Genomic DNA, 21,915 nt, shown 5'->3' with positions numbered 1-21,915 from the left:
ATAACTAATTGGAACAGTAACAGTCTTTGCAAGCACAAGAAAATAGATAAGATGGAGGCTAATTTTGAAAACAAACACGAGCAGCACATTAAAACACATTCTATTTCTCCATTTTTATCATACTCTGGACACACCATAGAGTGTTGATAAAAGGCTTTTATTGCTTTGACCTAAAAATGATTGATAAAAGGACCACTCATAAACAAACATTCTTGTTTTCTAATATGGACGTGAGTTAAGGTTAGCCATAGTTTCTGCTTTTTACGGATTCATTTTTCTCATTACCGCTCTATATATTTCTTTTTCCATGTCCATAATGTTTAAGCCAATAATAATAATATATTGAACGAAAAATGTTAAACGATTAAATTGAGGTGGGAATCTTGGCATTCTTGATGGAATCTTAGCCCATGACCGTTGCTTTTGCGAACCGAACCGGCCTAAATTGTGTTTGAATTTTTTGTAAAATTGTCAAAGTTTTTTTTTTTTTCTCTTTAAACTAATTAATCTAAATACGTATTTGATTTATATCATATCATCAGTTATGAGTCATTACTTTCTCCCAATTCCAGATCTAGAGTTAGCTACTGAATTAAATTAAAATAAATTTTCAATGTAAATTCACATTATTATATGTAACAATTGAAAACTATTAACAATTACTTTAAACATTGTATTTCTAAATGTCACGCTGAAGTTAATTATATTAAAACAAACCTCCTTAGTTATATTGAACATTGCAACGAAAGAAAAATGTATGTATGTTTCAAAATTATTAACACAAATACGTGGATAATACATTACGTGTTCCTCTCAAGTTTTTGGATAATTACTTTTTAAAACTCTCCGAAGAGTGAAGAAGTTATAGGAAGAAAGCCTCGTTTACAACATGGCTTGGAATCGAGAAAATATAGTTACAATTTCTATACATGAGTCCAAAACTGTGTGGAGAACCTATTTCATTTCTGCAAACAGTGACACTGTAGCTCAAAAATATGCTACGCTTTTGGTGCAATTTACAACCACCTAAGCAATTTACACTTTATCCTGGACATGAATCCATTGAACATATTTTCTTGTTTGGTTCAATTGTTGTTTTCCCTTCTCAGAAAGCCACTGAATTATTAGCTCTAATTTCCCCCGCGACAGCATTAGGAAATGGAGGACAATCTCCTTCCTGGGAAAATCAAAAATCAGAAACAATTTTTCATGTTAGCATAATGCATATGTAACATGATTTTCTGAGAAAGAATAATTACATATCAATAAGACATGAGTCTAACTCATCTATAAAATATTTACGATGAGTCTATACTTTATTTGTTGCTTAATTATTTTATTTTTACTTAGTGAAACTTACACTCACTTTAAATTTCAGCTTTAAATTTCAGAAAAATGTATGCTTTGTTACTGTATTAACTTGTACGATGAAAAGAGAGAAACTTACCAGTACTGCTGAAACTGGTCTGTCAGACATGTCTCGGGGTATATTGGTAGGGTTACCCAAAGCTGAGATAAGGTGAGTATCTTCAGCAAGGTTTCTTAGTCTGTGTAGTTCTGGTAGGACAACCTTGCCAAGATCAGGTCTGTCTCTGCGCCTTAATTCAGCACACTGCACTCCCAACTTGGCAAATGTCAAAGCCTCCTCTTGTGGCCAATCAGAGAGTGATGGATCCAACAACTCAGATAAAGTTCCCTTCTCAATGGCCCTTGCAACATGATGGGTCAAACCCATTGGTGATTTTGCTGTCAAAATTTGCAAAAAGATTATCCCAAGGGAGTATATGTCTGATTTCACTCCCAACATTCCTGTCTGCTGGTACTCAGGATCTATGTAGCAGAAGGTTCCTGCTGTGGATGTCATGTGATACTGCGTCACAGAGTCTGCCACAGATGGCGGAACTAGCCTGGCCAAACCTACATCACTGATTTTGGACACGAAGTTTCTGTCAAGCAAGATGTTGGCTGGTTTCAAGTCCCTGTGCACCAGAGGTTCCGGTTTTGTCTGGTGCAGGAACAGCAGGCCTGTGCCAATCTCTGCTGCTATCTTGAATCTTAGCTGCCATGGAAGTGGGGGAGTGTTGCCTAGTCGAAAGAGCCGATCTTCCAAGCTTCCATTTGCCATGTATTCATACACCAGACATCCATATTCTGGACATGCTCCTAGGAGTAGAACCATGTGTGGATGCCGTATGCAGCTCAATACTTCAACCTGTAATGTAATAACAAAAGATTGTATAGTTTAGTTAGGATCAGGCAAATTTAACCTGCATCCATCCAGAAGATATAAGGTTGACTTAATGGTAAAGTTGGAAGGGAACGTGGGAGGGAGAAGTTGTGGGTTCAACTTTCCTCACTAACACTTGTGAAAGATATAAAGTTGGTTTGATAGGTTTGGAAGGAAGGGTGAGAGAAAATATAACATGTCATCCAATCATAAATTACCTTGTATGATGATTGAATTTTGTAACTTACAAGTCAAATAGAGGGTGATTTTGATTGTTTGTTAGTGTAAAAGTTTTACACTGTATGCAAGTCTTTGAAAATTGAAAACAAAGGGATGTCTTACAAAAGAAATGAAAATATAGAACATTTTCTGTAACTAAGTAAAATCTCAAGCAAGCAAAATCTCAAATCATTGAGTTGAATTTTGGTGTTGAAATGTAGTGTTTTGTTTCTGTGCATGCTTACCTCTCGCTGAAACTGTGATCTTCCTTGTTGTGCATCAGGGCGTAGAACCTTGACTGCAACAGGGGTGTGATCTAAGAGGCACCTGAAAACGGGACCATATCCTCCTTCTCCAATTTTAAGGGATTCTGAAAAGAAATTTGTTGCTGCTTCAATCTCCTCAATACTGTATTTTCTATACCTGACATCTACATTTAAAGATTCAAGCACTTTTCTTTTCTCTTCTGATTCTCTAAGTGCTTTCATTTCTGCATTGAGTCTCTTCTGTGCCTCCAGTTCTGCAATCCTCTTCTGTGCTTCAGCAGCTTCAATGGCTGCTTTTGACTTTGCTTTCTCCTTTTCTGCAATTGCCAGTGCTGCTTCCTCAGCCAGCCTTGCTTCTTCCAATCTCCTCTCTTCCTCTAGTTTCCACCGCTGAAGTTCCACTGCCTGTCAACCACACATTATTCAATTTTTCCAGAGATAAACACAATTATATAATTAAAAAGTAATAATTACCTTCAAGTGATTTCTAATTGGTTAATGATATGATAACCAGTGCATGAAAAATAAATTCTAAACACAAACCATATGTATATATATTCACACCTTCTGTTGTGCTGTGAGTGCTTCTTTACAAGCTGTGTTATACATTTCCATGGTCTGCTTCAGCTCCAACTTCAATCTTCTCATTTCTGCTTCCATGTCATCCTACAATTGCCACAACTTCAACAATTTAAAAAATCTCATTCTTTTTTTACAAAAATGGGCCTAAACTATGGAATTCTCTTCAACTCCTTAATCAGTGCAGGAACTGTTATAACATGTTCAAGCAAGCCAGAACATACAAATGCATGTGAGAATCTGGTTTTGTAAATAACTACAAAGATGCTACTTACTTTACCTTCTTTTTTTTCCATTTTCAAAGACTTGCACAATAAAAACAAAAATCCAGTTTTAACTAAACAAAGTGAAAACAAGATGAGATTTTTTTTAGTGACTAATAAAACATAGGAAAAATGTTTTCTCAGACCAAACAAACAGATCTCTACAGCACTGCCAAATTTCCTTACCGCTGTTTGTGAGGAACTAGATGATTGCTTATCACTCTCAAATGAGAATGATGATAATTCAAGAGGAGAGCTCATTTCCACTGACTTCCTTGGAAAAGGTGCTGACTCAAAGCTGAAGTTTGCATCTATGTCTGAACTATATGATAGCCGACTGTTGGATATTCCTGTATCTAAGTTCATTGAAGGGATCAAACGATCTGTGCTTCTCCTTCCAGAGCTTACAAAGGATATGTCCGTATCTAAATTCGGAGTGTCCCCATAATGTCTGCCATTGTAACGTTTCCTAGTAAATGGTGACCTGTTTCCAATACATTTAGTCTTCATATGCCAAAACAAATGCTATTTAGTCTTGCAAAGAACAAATGCTATTTAGTCTTGCAAAGAACGTGGATGGATTCAGTGACTTTTTCTCGGGAAAAGTCATGTAGCTTTTGGAGAATTGAAGTTGGTCATTCAACTTATGAAAATTAAGAAGTTACATGACTTTTCACGGAAAAAAATCACTGAATCTCACAGAACTGGTTCGTACTTACAAAACAAATGCTTAAGTAGTATGTATTCTGTAATGTCACTGACCTGAAATTTTCGTCATACTGTGATGAAGTATCAAAGGAATGCGCTTCTTGATCTGACAGAAACCAACTTTCTTAGTGAGTAGCACATTTCACAATATGTTTAGGGACATAGATGTGTGATTCTTGAAAGGATGAATCTAACCTCTTATGCTTTGACCTGAGTACACATTTGGCTCTGAAAGGTTTGACCTGCCATTGTTACCTTGACAGAGCTGGTTAGAGAAAATGGCAGGTGCAGGACGAGTAGCAGATCGCATAGTTTGGATCTTTCCTTTGGCAATAATATAGACGGTGCAGAAATCTGGCGCCCCTTTTGAAATTTCTCCTGGAATATCTGATACCTTGAACCTTCTGATGAGAAAAAAACATTCTTTAAGAAATGGAATACATACCGACACATCCAAGCTAGAGATTCAGGTTTCTATCTTAACAATAAGTATTCATAAGCAGTGACAGACCTACGTGTACATGAGAGTGGCAAGCACACTTCCTAGATTTGTTAAAACTATTAGTGAGTCTATGAAAAAAATTTATTTTGCTTCCTTAATCTTATATATTTTTTCAATGATTTAGGGACCCTAAGTTATGACAATATAAAGTCTTGAGCAATTGTTTGTATCAAGTTGAACATGACAAAACTTGAGGTAAAATTTGCAAGACAAAGTAACATACTTGAGCAAACTAGTTTTTGCTGAAGAGCCAAGAACCAGATGCTCAACTCCTGTCTGAGAAGCATATTCAATTACAGCTCTAGGTACTTCTGAATCTTCTAGTAGGACATCCTTGCATTGAATCTATGGCCCATCCACCACACCACACCGACAAACAAAAACAAAAGAGATGATAAGAATTCTAAGATGAACACCATCAGCAAGATTGTTGCTTTCATTTCCACAAACATTCATCTTGGAAGGAAAAACAACTCACATCTTTCCTTGTACAGAAGACACGATATGGGAGGAAAACATTTCTGTTTTGGCCGTCGTGTTCTTTGCTTAATGCTGAAGGATCATCACCAAGGAAAGAACTTATCCCTGCCAAGGTAATCAACCAAATGAGGAATCAATCATGTCGCCATTGTTCCCATTGCTGCTGAAAAACTTTTCTTTACACACACACACATGTATACATATCTATGTGTGTATTTCACATGTTACTCTAAACTTTCATAAATTCATAATAGAAATTGAGATCTGTTTAGCTGTGTCATAAAACTCTATCAAATTGAAATAAATTATGCTATTTACTAGATTATTTTTTAAGTTGACAGGAATCAGTAACCAATGAAGAAGAAATCTGGTTTTCCAAAATTTACTCAACACCACCACATTTTTTAATGGTCTACTTAGATATCAAAATCAATAATGAGGGAGGAAATGATATTTGGTTGATGTGTACAATAACACAATTTCTCCTATAGGCTAGCACCTAGGTGAATTCACCTTTGTAGGAGTAGATTCGTGATAGGTTATATATATTTCATATAGGTTATGGTCATGGTCATGGCATAGTTATGGTCATTGAGAGATCGTGGTTCTATATGGTTATATGACATTAGTCTTACACATATAAGACCTTAGACACCACTTTTACACCAAAACCTTAAGGCAATGTTGTTATGGGTCTTTATTCTTATATAGTGTTTAACTTTGTCTTTTCTATCCAATGTGGGACTTTTTGACTCACACTTGGACTATTCCCAACATCTCCCCTCAAGGGTGAGTCCCTTGTTTTTTTTCTTTTTTTCATATGGTATATTTCCCTTCAGGTGTGTATGAGTGACCCCTTTGGTTATGGTTATGCGGTCAGTCACTTCGGTGACCCCTTTTTGGTTATGGTTATGCGGTCAGTCACTCCGAACCATCGGCTCTGATACCACTGATAGGTTATATATTTTTTCATATATGAGGGTTATGGTTATAGGGCATGGTTATGGCATAGTTATGGTCATTGAGAGATTGTGGTTCTATATGGTTATATGACATTAGTCTTACACATATAAGACCTTAGACACCACTTTTACACCAAAACCTTAAGGCAATGTTGTTATGACATTGAATTCGTTATAAGGCTATGATACCATTGTTATGAAATCCGTTCGGACAAGGACACAAAATTTCTTAACAAATTCCAATGTAAGGTACTTACTAGGGGCGAAAAGAGAAGGTGATGGAGACAGAGATGGTGCGAGAAGCTTGACATGGATGAGAATTACTGTTGCACTTCTGGTGAGGAGATTGTCAACGGCCCATTTGAGTGCAGATTGGCTCTCTTTCTTTTTATCAATTGCCACTGCTACTAATCCACTCACACCATCCTTTTTATCTGATCGATTCTTAGGCAACCACATTACTTTCTTTCACTGCAATCTTATTCTGCTCCTGCAATCAACAAAACACCAAACTAAAGGGACCCTCAAGGCCAAAATGTCTTTTTTTCTCTTCCTTTGAAAGGCACCATCTAAAGATCCTTCCTTTTTTTTCCCTTTTGATGATGTTTCCCAATCTGTGGTTGGTTTGGTTAAGTTGCACCCAGAAACTCCTCAGCTTGCTTTGATGAAAAATATATAGGATCAAATGATACTCTTGAATAACATAGGACTTGAGGCATTTGTTTAATTCGTTTACTTTGTGAGATTGTTGTTCCTGATTCTCTTTTGATGTTCAAAACCTTAAACGACAAAAAGAATAGTAAATAACTAACCGATCCCTTGTATATTGTAGCAGCCAATCTGGGATTTATTTAACTATTTTAAGCTTCTTTTTCCTTGATGTAAGAACCACACACATTGTTCTATTCTATGATGTTGTTTATACCATCAAAGAATGACCAAAATTTGCGGGTTAACTTTGACTTCGTCCTTTTGGAAATGAAATCTCCTTACTAAATCATATATATCAGTCACAGCTCCCATTAATCATATTTTAATGTCATTGTGCAAACACAGAAGGGAATTAAATGGTTATAAAAACGTAATTTGACATCCAAATTTTATCACAATGGTCATTAATGTTTCACTATGATGGATTTATTTATTTAAATCGGTAAAAGAAATTACACATTAGTAAAGTTATTTTATCACAATGGTCATTAATGTTTAATAATTTTTGTTTTTATATTTTTATTTTAATCCTTGCCCCTCTCAGTGATGACATGGCATGCCTCTTTGATTGACAATAAATATCAGACCAAGATGAAAATTTTCTGATGGAAAAGGGATCTATATAAAAAAAAAAGTTGTACTTTAGTAAGAACTGAAACAAAATATCATCACTGACTAAAATAAAATAGTTTTCAATAGGAACCAAAACGTGACAAAAATTAAAAGTAAGACAATAGTCTAAATTATATTGATAATAGGGTTGTTTAACCTGATTTTTTTCTTGAAGTGGATTACACAAAAGCACATTGCCATTTGTGTATGAATAAACTGTATAAAAGTCATCAACACTTTGAATAAATTCTAATTAACTTGAATACTTACACACATTTTCACTTCCAGAAACTCCATACATTTGTTTTTCACCTATGTATAAAGTCGTATCAAAATCATGATACAGACACCCTGTAAACAGTATGTGCCTACACTAATCTGATTTAAATCACTCATAATTTCAGTGGCAGGTTTTATCAACATACTCAAAAGAAAGAAAATATATTGAATGTTCAAATTTTTTAGGTATTACAACATTCTTTCCATCACAACAGAAATAAGCATAATTGTTCCAAACTTACGTTTTTCTATTCTCTATCAGTTGTAGTTCTAGTTGGCCTTTTCTAGACAACTTGGGTGCAGGTCATAGTCACAAACATCACAAGAGAATGTCCAGAACTTCCCTTGCTTTCTACAGGAATCACATACATATGCTTTGGCCATATCCAGTTTCAGCACATGTTCATGCTTCACATCTTCAACCTGCTTTGGCAAAGCCTCTCCTTCCTTTCTCAGAGCTGCTTCTAGGTCTCTTATCCGTGATTCGGTAAAGGGAAAAGCTTCTGCACCATATGAGGAGATCATAAACTTGCCATTCACACTGATTACTTTGCCATCTGCTCCAATGAGAACCAATGCAGGAATGCCCTTTATATTGAAGATTCTTCTAAGGTCATGCCTTGTCCTGTCCTCATATGGAACAGCAAGCCATGGCATACTACTTTTGTTGACATTGAATTCATCAAGATCCCTATCTGTTGATATTACAACAATCTCAAAGCAGTCTCCTTTTGCAGCCTTGAGTTTGTTGTATGCATCTCTAAGTTGGACAGTGAAGGCACAGCAAGGAGGAGACCAGTAGGCACAAAAATACAGGCCTATGGTTTTACCAGCTACTTCAGATATGGGCACCTGCAACAAAAAGACTTGTGAATGGCATACGCTTGCACCTACTACACAAGCCCTTCATATAAAAATTTAGGTTAAGTATATGTTTTTAGTTCCTGAACTTACATGCAAAATTGGAATTCGTCAATCTTTCAAACTTTAATATATTTTGATCCCAAAAACTTTGAAAATGAATGAATATACTGTTAAACAATGTTCCATGCTGATATTTGAACCGGAACGTATCAAAATGATGTAAACAACTCAAACACCATCCTAAAACACATTTGAGAATGTCAACAAAAATTAATGTATTTAGGTTAGAAGGATTATATTCATTCATTTTTAAAGTTTAAAAATCAAAATGTATCAAAGTTTGAGACAAGGACGAATTCCAGTTTCGCATCCGAATTAAAAGACTAAAAACATATTTATCCCTAAAAATTTCTATAAACATTGATGACAGAAGAATGTAAGAAGGAAAAATGAAAGTTTCTAAAGTTTTAAAATGTATAAGTTAACTTTATGAAGAATTTTTTTTCAATTTTCCTTCTTTCTTTCTTCTGCTGGTCTATGGGAAAACTGATCTAATAGGACAGTGGTTAGAAGCTAGAAGCAAGAAATGGACTACCTTTCTATCATCTCCACAGATGAGAAAGCGGCGTCCTTCATGTCCCAATAACTCTTCCAAGTTTGCTTCCTCAAGCTTCCTTTCATCCATGGCTTTCAATTCCTGGTGTCTCTTCCTAGTGAAAGGAAATGCATCAGCACCATAATCTTCAATGCAGCCAATCAAGTCTTCTTCAACAGTTATAGCATCTGAACATAATGGAATAAATGATGGGATTCTATCAACTCTGTATCTGTCAATCAGTCTTCTGTGCAAATTTACATCAAATGGGACAGCTAGCCATGTCATGCTCTTGAAGTGCTCTTTAAATCCATCCTCATCACGGTCAAAGGAGATGAAGATGATCTCTATATTTATTCCCCTCTTTCTCAGTGTTTCATAAAGTTCAACAAGATGGGGAGTGAAAGCTCTGCAAGGCCTGCACCAGTTTGCACTGAAAAATAGGCACATGACTTTCCCATTGCATTCTGACACAGGTACCTAATCTCATGATTTAAAGATGGAAATCATTAGCTACAAACTGAAGTAAAAAAACTAATCAAATGATACAATTTGTTTCCTTATTTGACCCTTTTATTTACTTGGAGAAAACAAAAAAGAACCATCTGAAGATGGTCTTGAAGTTAAAATACTTAAATCAACAAGTGATCTCAAGTTGAATTCATTAACTAGCTTATTGTCTAATCAAAACACAGAACTAATAGAAGGAGTGGTTCTGAAGAAACTAAATTACCTTCCCTTCAGAAGATAAAAGGAACTCAACACCTTCAGCTTCAAGTATCTTCAGAATATCATGGTTGTCAGTATATGTGGCTTCAAAATTTAACCCTGCCATTGTAGCTTGATATAGCAGATGTCCTCTCTTTTGTTTAGCTTTCTTGATATCTGTTTGACCAAGAGAAAAATATGAGGGTTGAAAGTTATGTCCAACAATGATTATAACACTATCAATAGGACCTTGAACTTAGCTCTGACAACAGGTTCTGTCAAGAACATCATTTGGTTTTTCCCAAATTACTCAATTTGTCTGAAACTATTGGGAAAGCATTATATTATATCTGTGTGAACAAAACTTGGAAAGTGTGATGAGCATGCATGAAAGTGAACAGGAAGAAGAATATTCCAATGAGGGTGCTTCGGTCTTTATAACCAGAGAAAGGGTTACGTACACGCACTTCCTAATGGAACCGCAACGTGCGCTTTCTCTAAACCACAATCATACATGGTTTTGATGATCAATGATTCAAATTTAACTCGATTGAAAAATGCTTCACACAAAATCTTCCAAGCCAGAATTAGAATACGTAAAGGTAAAACTTTTGGATGGTCCAACTGTAACTGAATAGTTACTTGAAACTCAAAGGACCTGAAGTGGTGTGTGATTACTGAGAACAATAATTCCACTCACAAGCTGCAATCTTTGCATTCAATTCAAGTTGATTTCAATGGACCCAAAAGAAAGATACCAAGATCAAAAGCACCCTTATCTACTTTAGAGAAGATTTTTGCATCAAACCCAGTTAAGAGCCATGAATTGGTAAGAAGAATAAACCTCACACACTTTAAAAGGGGAGAGGAAGTGGGGTATGATCAAACTGCTGCAGAAGCAATCCAAAATAGAAGAAGTGATGATGAGTGGCCCTTGTGCTGCAAGTAAAAAAGTGACTGGTTGATGGATAAAGTTTCAAACTTTGAAGTAAATTAATTACCTTTTGAAGTTGCAGCTGAAGATGAAGAACAGTGGATAGGAAGAAGGAGGAAGAGGTTGAGTCTCCAAGAGGAAAGGAGATGATACAGAGCGTTGGAACAGAGAACAACTTTAAATGTTACACTGACGTGATCAATAAGACTCAATCCTATTCACTGCACACATAAAAAAAAAAAAAAAAGTGGATTCTTTTACTTAATTTAAAAAAAAAAAACTCGTAACAGTTATATTTATAGATTATATGTTCTTTTACATGTGGGTTTATTTATTCAGCAGCACCATCCTTACAACCTGAAATTAATGTTAATTTTCGCGAAGTAACTATCAGCAAGCTCGCATGTTACAGTTAGAAATTTCCTTTCTTTTCGTTTTAGTCTTTGGTTCAATATTGATGTCGTTTTTTCTTGAAAACTAAATGTTCCGGAGATTGGGCATATGCTACACTTGTGAACCGGATAAGGTGACAAATCATTGTGTCTACATTGTCCGAATGTGTCAGAATTTGATTCTTAATTTTTTATTTTTTTTTGAAAATTTTATTTACTTTTCAACTGAGTTAGATTATTATAAATATAAAATTTTATGATAAGGGTCAACTATATTCATAAAAGTAATAGTGTGGATTTTGTGTTGGAAAACTAAATAAATATTTATCTTGAGTAAATAATATGCTTACTATTGTCTATGATTGAAGATTTTGTTTTCTGGTCATGAGTCCCACACCGCGGAATGGAAGCAAGTTTTTGTCGTGTCTTTGTTGAAAACACTATCGAACAAACTTAAATGCCTGGTACACGGCTCAAAAACTAATTTATGTCATGATTTTAACTTATGCTCATGTAAATAAAAAAAAAAAATCATTTTTTAATAAAATTTTGTTGACAAATTTTTAACCATACATATAAATTTGATATAAATTGAAAAAAAAAAGTTAGTATATGTTAAAAAATAAATTCTATCAAAAGAAAGTTTCTCAAAATATCATAATCCTATAAATATAACATTAAAAGTGATGATTAATTCAGTGTCACACTGAAATATATATATATATATATATATATATATATATATATATAAAGAGATGGAATTAAATTTAGTATATAACTTATTGGATAAGTTCATTTTAAAATTAAAATTAATCAAAAAATAACTCCTTTCAATAGAAGAACATTTTTATACATGATGGGCATAAAAGTTAGGCAATAGATGAATATGTACACTGACATTATCCCATGTGCAGACCTAATTTTATGCATACAATTTCATATTTTTTTATTTTCTTAATTTCAAAATAATATTTCTTAACATCTGATTTTTTTTTTCTAAAAATGATAGCCAAATATTATCACATAACAAAAACAACACATAAAAAAATTTTTAAAATGTATGTCTTTAAATGATTTTATGTGGTGATAAAGTTAAAGTTTATGTCACTAAACTATTTGAAGAAAACCACAAGAATTGTCTAAATATTTAAAAAATGGCATAAATAAATAAAAAATCGTGAAAACAAGTTTTATAAAGTGATGAGTTAAAAAGAAGTATGTATTTTTATCATTAATATTTATGTAACATTCGTCAAAGAAAATAATTTAAGTATAATAGTTCAATAATAACCTAATACATTATTTGATAATTATTTAATCTGTCCATCAGGTCAATTCTTGATAATTTACTTTTACTTGTCAAATATATAACCTTAACTCACAAAATTAGGAGTTATTCCATATTTAAAGTAGCATCATCATATTTGAAACTTTAATTGCTTTATCACTTGATTTAAAGATTAAAGTCTTACTAATTTATCAACAACTTTAATAAATGTTTACGCTTTGAATTGTCTTATTGAATATTGAAGTTATAAATTATATATAGATTGGTATTTTACAATTTATAACTTAATAAGTTTGATGATTGTTATATATATTTTTATCTACTTTTGTAAGCTAAGCTTAATGTTTTTTTATTGAATTCATTTTTTTGTATTATTAATAAAAAATCGTTGATAAATACAAGCTCATATGAGATAGAGATACCCTGCTCCACTTATAACTTATTTGGTTTTCTTTAGTTTAATCAGTTAACCAAACGATGTTACTAATTTTTACTATTTTTCTTTCACGTTTATTAAATTATTAAGTATTTTTAAGATATTAAATATATTCGTGTAGTGATAATGAAGTTTAAGAATATAAACTTAAAACTATATACAAACTAGCCAATCTCGGTAGGTTGACGAATATTTGCTTAATTACTTAATGTTTTTTTATAAAATATAAACAAATGTATTTAAAAGAATACTATATACAATTGTAATACATAAATCCAAGAAATAACGAGATAAAAAAAATAGATCCTTACCTTGAGAAAAAAGAAGTGTAAGGTCGTGTCTTAAATTCTCAACCTTATTCTACTGATTATTTTATATTACATTATAAAATTTAAGAAGGAATGATATTACATTTAATGAAAATGTCTACATAAAGTGTTGCGTTCTACAGCTATCTAAAATAAAGTATTTTCAATTAGATGACTGAACAAGATGTGAGATGAGATAAGGGTAACGAACGAGGCTATTAAATCAGGGCAGTGATCTAATAGGACAAAAAGACCTCAAGTTATTTTGGAGGTACACTGGACTCCTCCATAAAAAGTATCCTAATTCGGATTCAAGAACCCAACGGTATAGTATTACGGAAAAATTTATTCGGCCAAACCCGAACACATCAAACTAAAAAGAAATATATTAATCCAATTTTTTTAAAAAAAATATACTAAAATATTAATTCTAAACTAAAGATACATATTTAAAGGTTAAGTTAAATAAATAAAAATAATTTCGATTTTAGGTTTAATAATTAAAAAAAAATGAGTATACATATTCTAACAAAACTATTTCTTTTTATTTTTCTAATCATAATCATTCTTGTTAAAGATAATAAACCAAATTCTATATAATTTGGTCTAGACCCGTTTAAACATCAGATAAAACAGGTATTTTTATCTACTTTAATTTAAATTACTATTTTCAAATATAATCCGATCTATTTTATGGGTTGGTTATTCAAATCGGTCCTGAGTCCGATTTATTTTACCAACTTTTCTCCTCACTTGTAAAATTAGATAAGGTGAAATTGATAATAAATAATCATAGAATCTAAAAAAATAGCACTTTTGGAACGTACAAAGCAGGAGCTGACTCAATGCTTATCCACTACTTGCAGGACTAAAAAATGATACACTAAGACAATGACACGTTTCCACCAATAGAATGGGAAGGGAAGGGAATGTTAGCTTTTCTTTCGGGAGGCCCTCGTAAACATGTCTTTGATGTTGTGTGATTCTGTCTCCAATTTTACCTTCTTCGCTGGTCTACCTTTCTTTGCAGTTGTAGCCTTCTTATCTTCACTCCGTTGTTCCTGATAATCAATGCTATACAAATTAGTTCAAAATGAATAACAAATCCAAACACTTATTATTCCTCCCTCCAAGCAAATACCTGTAATTCGTTACATAAACCTGGGTTACTTCCTTCAGCATTTACTTGTACTTTTCCAGTAACCTCAAGTATATTTATCCTGCAAAATAAATCTTCTTAAGGAATATCCCTCTATGGTTTCTCTTACAGTTTATCACCACAAGGAATATTCAGGAAAAATCTTTAAAATAAGACATTATAAAAGGCTATACTTAAGATGGTTACACAAAAGCTCCAACCAAGGCTTTTCCTTCAAATACTCTCCTAATATAGAGACTGCATCAATCACTGCATCGGTAACACAAGTGCGTCAATGCACAGCAAAAACAGTGAAACAAAAAGGCCAGATATGCATGTTTAAAGTATTAAGAACAGCATCCAGATTACTGTTTATTATCAAGGGATAGTATTGGTGGTCCAATTATTTAAATACACGATTACAATGAAGCATCAACATAGACGTGTATTTTGCTCATGCCACAATACAGAATGAGGGAACTGTATTCTTGATTGGTAATCCCTCAAATAAGAGGGGGGAACAGTGACCATTAGCATATTTTCACATAGCAAGGAAGAAGATAGATAGCCTGTTAACAAAAAGGATAGATTCAACTATCCTATTTCTATCTCCCAGGTTTAACAAACAGCACAACATGCAATTATTCATTTCAAGGCATTATAGAGTATAGTATCTCTTTCCTCAAATATTTTAGCCTTTACATAAAATAAAAATGTTAGTTCTACAAGATGTCATTGTATCCCTCATCACTGTCTCCCATGCATACAGACACAATACAGTAAAAGGCATGATAAATCTCTAAAGTATTACCATATTAAAATATCTTCCTTTTCCATATACAAAGTATTTATATCTTTTTCCAAAAGATAAAAACACTTGACTAAGTATTTAACCTCAGCAGAATAAAATTCTCCAAAAGCCAACAGAAGACAGAATGATAATAAACACTTTACATGTGTCTTTCTCTGACTGAACGGCATAGTTTTTGTCCAAATTGGGTAGTGTCTGTTTTAGCTGACAAACCTAAAATAAGACAAACCAAGTTAACAAACTTCCGACAGCTAAAAGGTTTTCAAGCATTTAAATCAAAGATGGCGCCAAACATCAGCCAAAGATAAATAGAAGTTTGAAAGCAAACTACAAGCAATTTAATTATCTCCTATATTGCTTTATAGGTGGATGCATGTATCAACAATCAAATATGAAATCGACGAGACATGTTTCAGTGTTGGTTACATTTTCGCAAAAACACATCATGAAGTTCAGGCATCCATAGGCCAAATATCATATAAACCAAATGACAGTCAAGGAAATATAGACAAACCTTATAGCACAACCAACGTAGAACCTTTGAGTCATCAAGTCTGAAGAATTTTGAGGATCCAACTTCTGCATATGCATGACGTTAGAAAACCATGAGAATTAGAAACAAGAAAATGATTAACAATTTTGTCAATATATTTTTATATCATCAACATTATAAACGACATAAAGTCAACAACAAACTTCTCAATTTCTTTCCCCAATATCCGCGCAATAAATAACTTTAAATCATAAGAAAACATGGCAAACTTTCAAACTCAAGTTGTAAATAGAAAGAGTACACGAATATAGCCACCTTTGACTTCAGAAACAAGTCGCATGCAATTCTCCACAACAGACATTAACTGCATATATCCTGGATAGCCATCAATAAATAATATCTCATCCAATTGCCTGAACCTCCCAAGATCATCCCCTTTCTGCGTGCATTTCAAGGAAACCAGTGACATTCAGAGATGTAATTTTTTGGGGTGAAAATACAGTCTAGACCTAATTAATCCATTCACAAACATGCGGACCTCACAAACAAGGGATATCATGAATTTTTGTGCGTAGAGGTTTCTTTGAGGATATAAACCAATAGTTATTAGTTTGGGTGGGTTCTAAGCATAAGGTGTCATATGAGCAATTAAAACTTTTGTTCTGTTTAATAGTTGATCAAGGATAAGCAAATGGAAAATACTTCAGAAATAAGAAATGTCTTCGAATTCCCATGGTTCAAAAGAAATATAAAACTCATTACCTTCATTCTGGCTTCCTCAAATATAGGCAACATGATGAAAACAGGATCAATTGGTGTGGATAAATACAACCGACCATCTGTTGGGGCACAAAAACAATAACGATTAAAATTTCTGTTTAAAGTGCTGCTTAGTTTCTCCAAGAGTGAAAGACCTGGAGATTAGAGACTACTGACATGACAAGAGGAAACACAATGCTTTCAATACGACAAAGAACAAGAGATTTTTCGATTTTTTTGTGTTGATTAGGAGTACAAGAACATGGCATTGGCAGAGCAGGAAGAACAAAAGTAAAAGATTTCTAGATAAGAGATCAATGAGAGAAAGTAAGGTACCTAATGCAATACAAGCATGAATAACAATGCAAAATGCATAATTCACACGTAAGCTAATCAAACATCTCTACCTTCAGTTATATAATCTCCCAAAAACCAAGATCCATACAAGTTCTTAAACCAGTGAAGTTCTTGAAGCATTCCATTTGCAAACAGATACTGCGTTGCATTTCCTATCAGAGAAGCGAAAAATATGTAAAAACTGAAAGAGAACGCACGTTCAGAAAGCCTTAATAAACTCTAATTCCTTGAGAAAGATTTATAGAAAAATGGTGCGTGATGTGATGTGATTGACAGGACTAACAAATTGTAATCAATTGAGGTAGAAAAATCACAATAAACAATATTTATATAAATAAGTAACAAAACACTACGAGAAGTACATAATATAATGGATATTCTTCAAATTACCAGATTTGGGATGGCGGAGCATTATCATCTGTCCCGAACCATTTCCATCGGTGCCAGGATCTTCACTCGCATAATAAATAATTAAATAACACGCATTAAAACTGATAGTAAAGTAATGCAAAAAATATTTAAAAAAATCTCTAAACGGCGTATAACAATCACAATATGGTCTCATAATAGTAATATAAATCGAAATAAATTATCGGCAGCAATACATTACCAGTGCCATCGGAAACCAAAAACACACCAGCCTATTTGTATAAAAAATAATTTTGGTATTGCTTTCCTGTTCGTGTATTCTGTCTAAGAAGTGATTATAATTTTATAGATGGAAATAAATAAGAACAGAAAATAACAAAAAGAACCAGTGAGACGTAAATTTACCAGGCGCGACAAGAGCCCGTGGTTCCTGAACGCCATCGCACCAACTCATAGGTTTAGCAGAAGAGGATTCAAAAGCCCTAACACCACCAGTCACCGATCGTTCCCTTCGCCGGCAACCGTAACTGTAACCGAATGCAGTTAATCTCACACGTGAATTGCAGTGTAGAAAGAGCAACAACACACTAAAGAGTAAAAGTAGGACACTTACATCTTAGAGTAAAGAGACTTTACAGGGAAGATAACGAGGGAGAAGTTAGAGTGGCGATGAATCGCAAAATTAAGTGCGCGCGGGAATGTGGAGTTCACACATACTCGCGCCATTACCCTTCTGCTTTTTTTCCTTCTCAGACACGGGCCCTCTATACCAATCGGATCCAAGCCCAAAGGGCTTATTATTGCTTCAATGAGTCCAATTTTTTATAGGTCTTTTCTCATGAGTGTAGAACATAAAATTCTTATTTTGATTATTCTAAATTAATGTTAAAAACTACTATCAACAAAATTATATATATTCTTTATGTATCTAATAAAATGGTTGATATATTTAATAAAGTGGTACTAACCATTTAAAAAAAATAGTATGAATGTTATTTTAAAAATGATGGATATAGTTTCTTTAAAATCAAATCATTTATTTTTTACAAAAGATATATATATTAAAAATTTGATTTTTATAATCTTATTTTAATTATTAAAAACTTAAAAAACAAACACTTGTCTTAAACTATAGAAAGTGTGATGTTAAAAGCAACCACAGCAAGCAATAATGCAGCCTGAGAATAGGTTAATTTATCAAAAAGTTAATTTTTTTTATATTATGGATGGGTATGTTTTTTAAAAAGTACGGATAGGTTAAGTACTGATTAGTGTGTCGATAATATTATTAGAGATTTCAATTTTAAAAATTTTAAAGTACTATTTAGTATTGAAAAATTATACTATAATAATTAAATTTTGATAATTTTTTATAATCTGAATTATCATTTTTGAATTGACTTTCCATTTTCATTTTTCTTATTTTTGATATTTTAAATTTAGTTAAAATATATCGTTTTAAGTTATGAGAAAAAATTGTTAAAATTTAATTGTTACAGTATCATTATTTTTAGTATCAGTGACTTCAACAGAAGAGAGTCTTCGAAGATATTGACGACTTCAAAATAAAATCTTGATCAAACATGACTTAACCTTTATCCATAATTTAAAAAAAAAATCCAGATCAATAATATAAAAAAAAAAAAAAACCTTTTGTAAATTAACGCGGAAAATAATTAGAACACATGTCAATGCGGCCTGATAAAAAGAATGGATTGAAGTTTATTATCATCTTATTCAATAATTATTTTTCCCCTTTCAACTTTGAAAGTTTTACGGAGCTAACACAGTTCATCTCAACACCAACAACTTATTACGTAATCCAAGGCTAAAAATTGTATTATACAAAATAAATGAACAGTTTGAAAGCCAGATACGAAGAACACTGGTGAAGAACGAAGACGAGGAACATCCATTGATCATGAAATAGAGTGCGAGAGAGAGAAGTCATCGAGACTGGTAGAAAGTGAGTAGAGATTATCCCCTTCACTTCCACCTTCACCACCATCATCACTCTCCTTCAACTCCTCAATCTTTGCCACAGCCTCCTTCCAACCCCACCTACTCTCCAAGCTCCATTCGCAGCACCCCATTCCAATCCTTAACAGCTTCACCATCTCACCCTCTCCGTTCCCTCTCCCAGGAATCCCCTTATCAAGCACCTCCCCGCTCCACCCTTCGCTCACTATGGAGTTCACCCACGCCGCCAAATCCTCACTCGCTCCCTTCCCATGCCTCAGATAACTCGCAGGGAACTTCCCCGTCAGAAGCTCCAGTATCAGAATCCCCAGACACCACACGTCGCTCTTCTCGCTCGGCTTCTCAAACTGGCTCGCCTCTGGAGACTTGTAACCCACCATGAACTGCTGAGCATGGCTCTTCTCCACCACCGCCACAAGTCCGTACTCCGCCAAACGAGCCTCGAAGGAACCGTCCAGTACAACGTTCGACGATTTCAGATGACCGTGCGGTAAAGCTTGGTTGGGGAACTCCCTGTACAGATATGCCAATCCCCTCGCCACTCCTTTTATGATCTTCAAACGAGTTCCCCAGTTCAACTCAACACCACTCCTTCCTACAAATCAATTACAGACAACATTGCCCAAATGGGTATGGAAAATTTTAAGAAACTGAATCTAAAGTTCAGATTTTTAAGAGTAAAATAACGATAACAGTAATGGGTCATACCGTGAAGATGACTGGCCAAGCTGCCATTTTCAGCAAAGTCATGAACCAAAAGCTTCTCTTCTTTTCCGTAGTAGAATGCAACGAGAGGGAGTAGATTCGGGTGTGACAATTTTCCGAGCCTGTTCATGTGGTCAAAAAACTCTTTCTTCCCCACGTCGTTCATGTTCTTGAATCTCTTCACCACCACCACCGGCCCGTTCAGAAGCATGGCCTTGTACGTGGATCCAAAACTGCCACTCCCCAGAACTTCAGCCGAGGCCCTTAGCAGGTCTTGCAGGTCAATTCCCTCCCTCTCGTTCCCAACGAAGTTCAACCCTCCGTCTTCACTTTTCTTGGATTCAGCTGTCACAACAATGGATTTGGACTCGCTAGAAAACGGAGTAACGTTCTGGGGTTGGGGTTGTGCATCTTTGACCAGCACGGGTTTCTTTCGACGGTAACGGATGATCACGAGTGCTAGTATTGAAGCCAGCACAATCACCCCCACCACTACAATAACTGTTAAAATAATGCGTTTTTTCTTGTTTTCTTTCCCTGTATTTGAATCTGGTGGTTGATCAGGTTTCGCGGGTGGGGTGGGGTTTCCAACGCAGGGGCTTAGAGGACTTCCACATAGACCTTGATTACCTGTTTCACTAGAAAAATTAGATCAAAAAATGAGCACTTGGACCTGACCATGAATTCATTATCATGGACTATTTGATTCAAGTTTGCATTCAAATGCTGAAGGAAGAGTTTTCTTCAGATAGTCGTTGCCATAATTAAATTTCCTTGATTAAGATAAGATTCCGACATTTAACACTGATGTCAACATGTCATCGAATGTTCCAAATAAGGGTAACATAAACGGCAACAAATAACGAAAAAGAACAAATGAAAACTAGGTAAGTGGAAACTATAGAGAGTATAGATGGTTGTCAACTTACCAGCAAATGAAGTTGGATCCTTGCTGCTTAAGCTTTCTGGTATTCGACCCTCTAACTTGTTGTAAGACAAATTAAACACTCTGAAATCACTCTGTTTAAATTCTGGTATGTTTCCTTCAAAACTATTTCCATGTATATCCACATCCAAAAGTTTAGGCAATTCGACCAAGGACGTGGGAATATGACCCGTGAAGTCATTTTCAGCCAAGAACACTCTCTTGAGACGTATCATGCCATCAAAAGCATCATCTGGGATTTCACCAGAGAACTTGTTATTGCTCAGAAACAAAGCCCTTAAACTCACAATCTTCTTGAATTCAGGCATTGGACCCTCAAAGTTGTTGTTGATGACACTAAAGCTGTTCAAATTAGACAACTGAAGCAGCGTGTCTACGTCAACAGTGCCACCGAGTCCCATGTGTTCTAATCTCAAGCCATGAAAACTCTGATTGAAACACAGTACACCAGTCCAGCTACACACACCAATAGATTGGTTCCCCCAGTTGCTTAAAGCATCAGCATTGGACAAGAATCTCTTGAAGTTTATCAGAACTTGAGCATTGTCAGCGAGTGAAGGCCAAAAGCAAGTGAAGAGGATGAGAAGACAGAAGCAGTGTAGCATATGCATATGCGCCATGAGAAGGTTTTGGTTGGTGAGTTTAGAAGCAGAAGAAAAAGGATAAAGAAGATGAAGGGAATTGAGAAATGTTAAGCATTTTGTGGGGTGACATTGACAAGGACAACATCGTTCCCACAAAGAATGAGCTGGTGAGGCCGGCCTATGTATAATGTAAGTGTTTGGACTTCATTTCCAAAGATACTTTTGTTCAATGGTTATTTATATGTTGGTTGTGGCCTCGTTAAAAGCTGTCATTTCTTGTTATTGGAGAAGATGATGCCATCTATCACATTGGTCGTCTCTGAAATGTGCATAACAACAATTTTACGTGTCTTCTTTTTGTCTGGTGTGTTTGTTATGATAGGAATTTGCTACACTTACATGCAAAGAGATTGAAATTACTCATCGTTTTGTTATTTTCT

At 34.4% G+C, this 21,915-nt stretch overlaps 4 protein-coding genes across 5 annotated transcripts; all 4 read right to left on the bottom strand.

Moving 5' to 3' along the window:
* Nucleotides 1-737: 737 nt before the first annotated feature.
* Nucleotides 738-7,765, bottom strand: LOC114163820 (U-box domain-containing protein 52-like). The gene is made up of 10 exons (XM_028048169.2): nt 6,464-7,765; nt 5,243-5,349; nt 4,988-5,109; nt 4,458-4,666; nt 4,317-4,368; nt 3,741-4,038; nt 3,277-3,378; nt 2,692-3,117; nt 1,448-2,212; nt 738-1,177 (listed from the first exon to the last, which is right to left on the bottom strand). Exons 1-10 carry the CDS (start codon nt 6,663-6,665, stop codon nt 1,106-1,108), a joined length of 2,355 nt encoding a protein of 784 aa, XP_027903970.1. The 5' UTR covers nt 6,666-7,765; the 3' UTR covers nt 738-1,105.
* Nucleotides 7,766-7,951: 186 nt separating this feature from the next.
* On the bottom strand, nt 7,952-11,149 carry LOC114163821 (protein kinase C-like zinc finger protein). 2 transcript variants are annotated; one of them, XM_028048172.2, is made up of 5 exons: nt 10,977-11,111; nt 10,820-10,914; nt 10,001-10,152; nt 9,268-9,747; nt 7,952-8,660 (listed from the first exon to the last, which is right to left on the bottom strand). In XM_028048172.2, exons 3-5 carry the CDS (start codon nt 10,100-10,102, stop codon nt 8,079-8,081), a joined length of 1,164 nt encoding a protein of 387 aa, XP_027903973.1. In that variant the 5' UTR covers nt 10,103-10,152; nt 10,820-10,914; nt 10,977-11,111; the 3' UTR covers nt 7,952-8,078. The 2 variants fall into 2 exon arrangements, with proteins under 2 accessions (XP_027903973.1, XP_027903972.1); XM_028048171.2 differs by lacking the exon at nt 10,820-10,914 and having other exon boundaries at nt 10,977-11,149.
* A 2,937-nt stretch (nt 11,150-14,086) lies between these two features.
* Nucleotides 14,087-18,034, bottom strand: LOC114164285 (ribonuclease H2 subunit B). The gene is made up of 11 exons (XM_028048891.2): nt 17,874-18,034; nt 17,666-17,787; nt 17,282-17,341; nt 16,942-17,043; nt 16,538-16,614; nt 16,091-16,214; nt 15,797-15,861; nt 15,426-15,495; nt 14,666-14,741; nt 14,475-14,553; nt 14,087-14,394 (listed from the first exon to the last, which is right to left on the bottom strand). The coding sequence occupies exons 1-11, from the start codon at nt 17,984-17,986 to the stop codon at nt 14,266-14,268; spliced, it is 1,017 nt and encodes a 338-aa protein (XP_027904692.1). The 5' UTR covers nt 17,987-18,034; the 3' UTR covers nt 14,087-14,265.
* A 964-nt stretch (nt 18,035-18,998) lies between these two features.
* LOC114164701 (pollen receptor-like kinase 4) lies at nt 18,999-21,672 on the bottom strand. The gene is made up of 3 exons (XM_028049445.2): nt 20,875-21,672; nt 19,949-20,575; nt 18,999-19,835 (listed from the first exon to the last, which is right to left on the bottom strand). The coding sequence occupies exons 1-3, from the start codon at nt 21,509-21,511 to the stop codon at nt 19,180-19,182; spliced, it is 1,920 nt and encodes a 639-aa protein (XP_027905246.1). The 5' UTR covers nt 21,512-21,672; the 3' UTR covers nt 18,999-19,179.
* Between the last annotated feature and the right edge of the window lie 243 nt (nt 21,673-21,915).

The sequence above is a fragment of the Vigna unguiculata genome, chromosome 9 (assembly GCF_037176805.1).
Source record: "Vigna unguiculata cultivar grain cowpea cultivar isolate G323 ecotype 2 chromosome 9, ASM3717680v1, whole genome shotgun sequence".
NCBI classification, from domain to species: Eukaryota; Viridiplantae; Streptophyta; class Magnoliopsida; order Fabales; family Fabaceae; genus Vigna; species Vigna unguiculata.
Note: the sequence above shows the minus strand (reverse complement) of the source record. Positions and strands in the feature narration are given on the sequence as shown.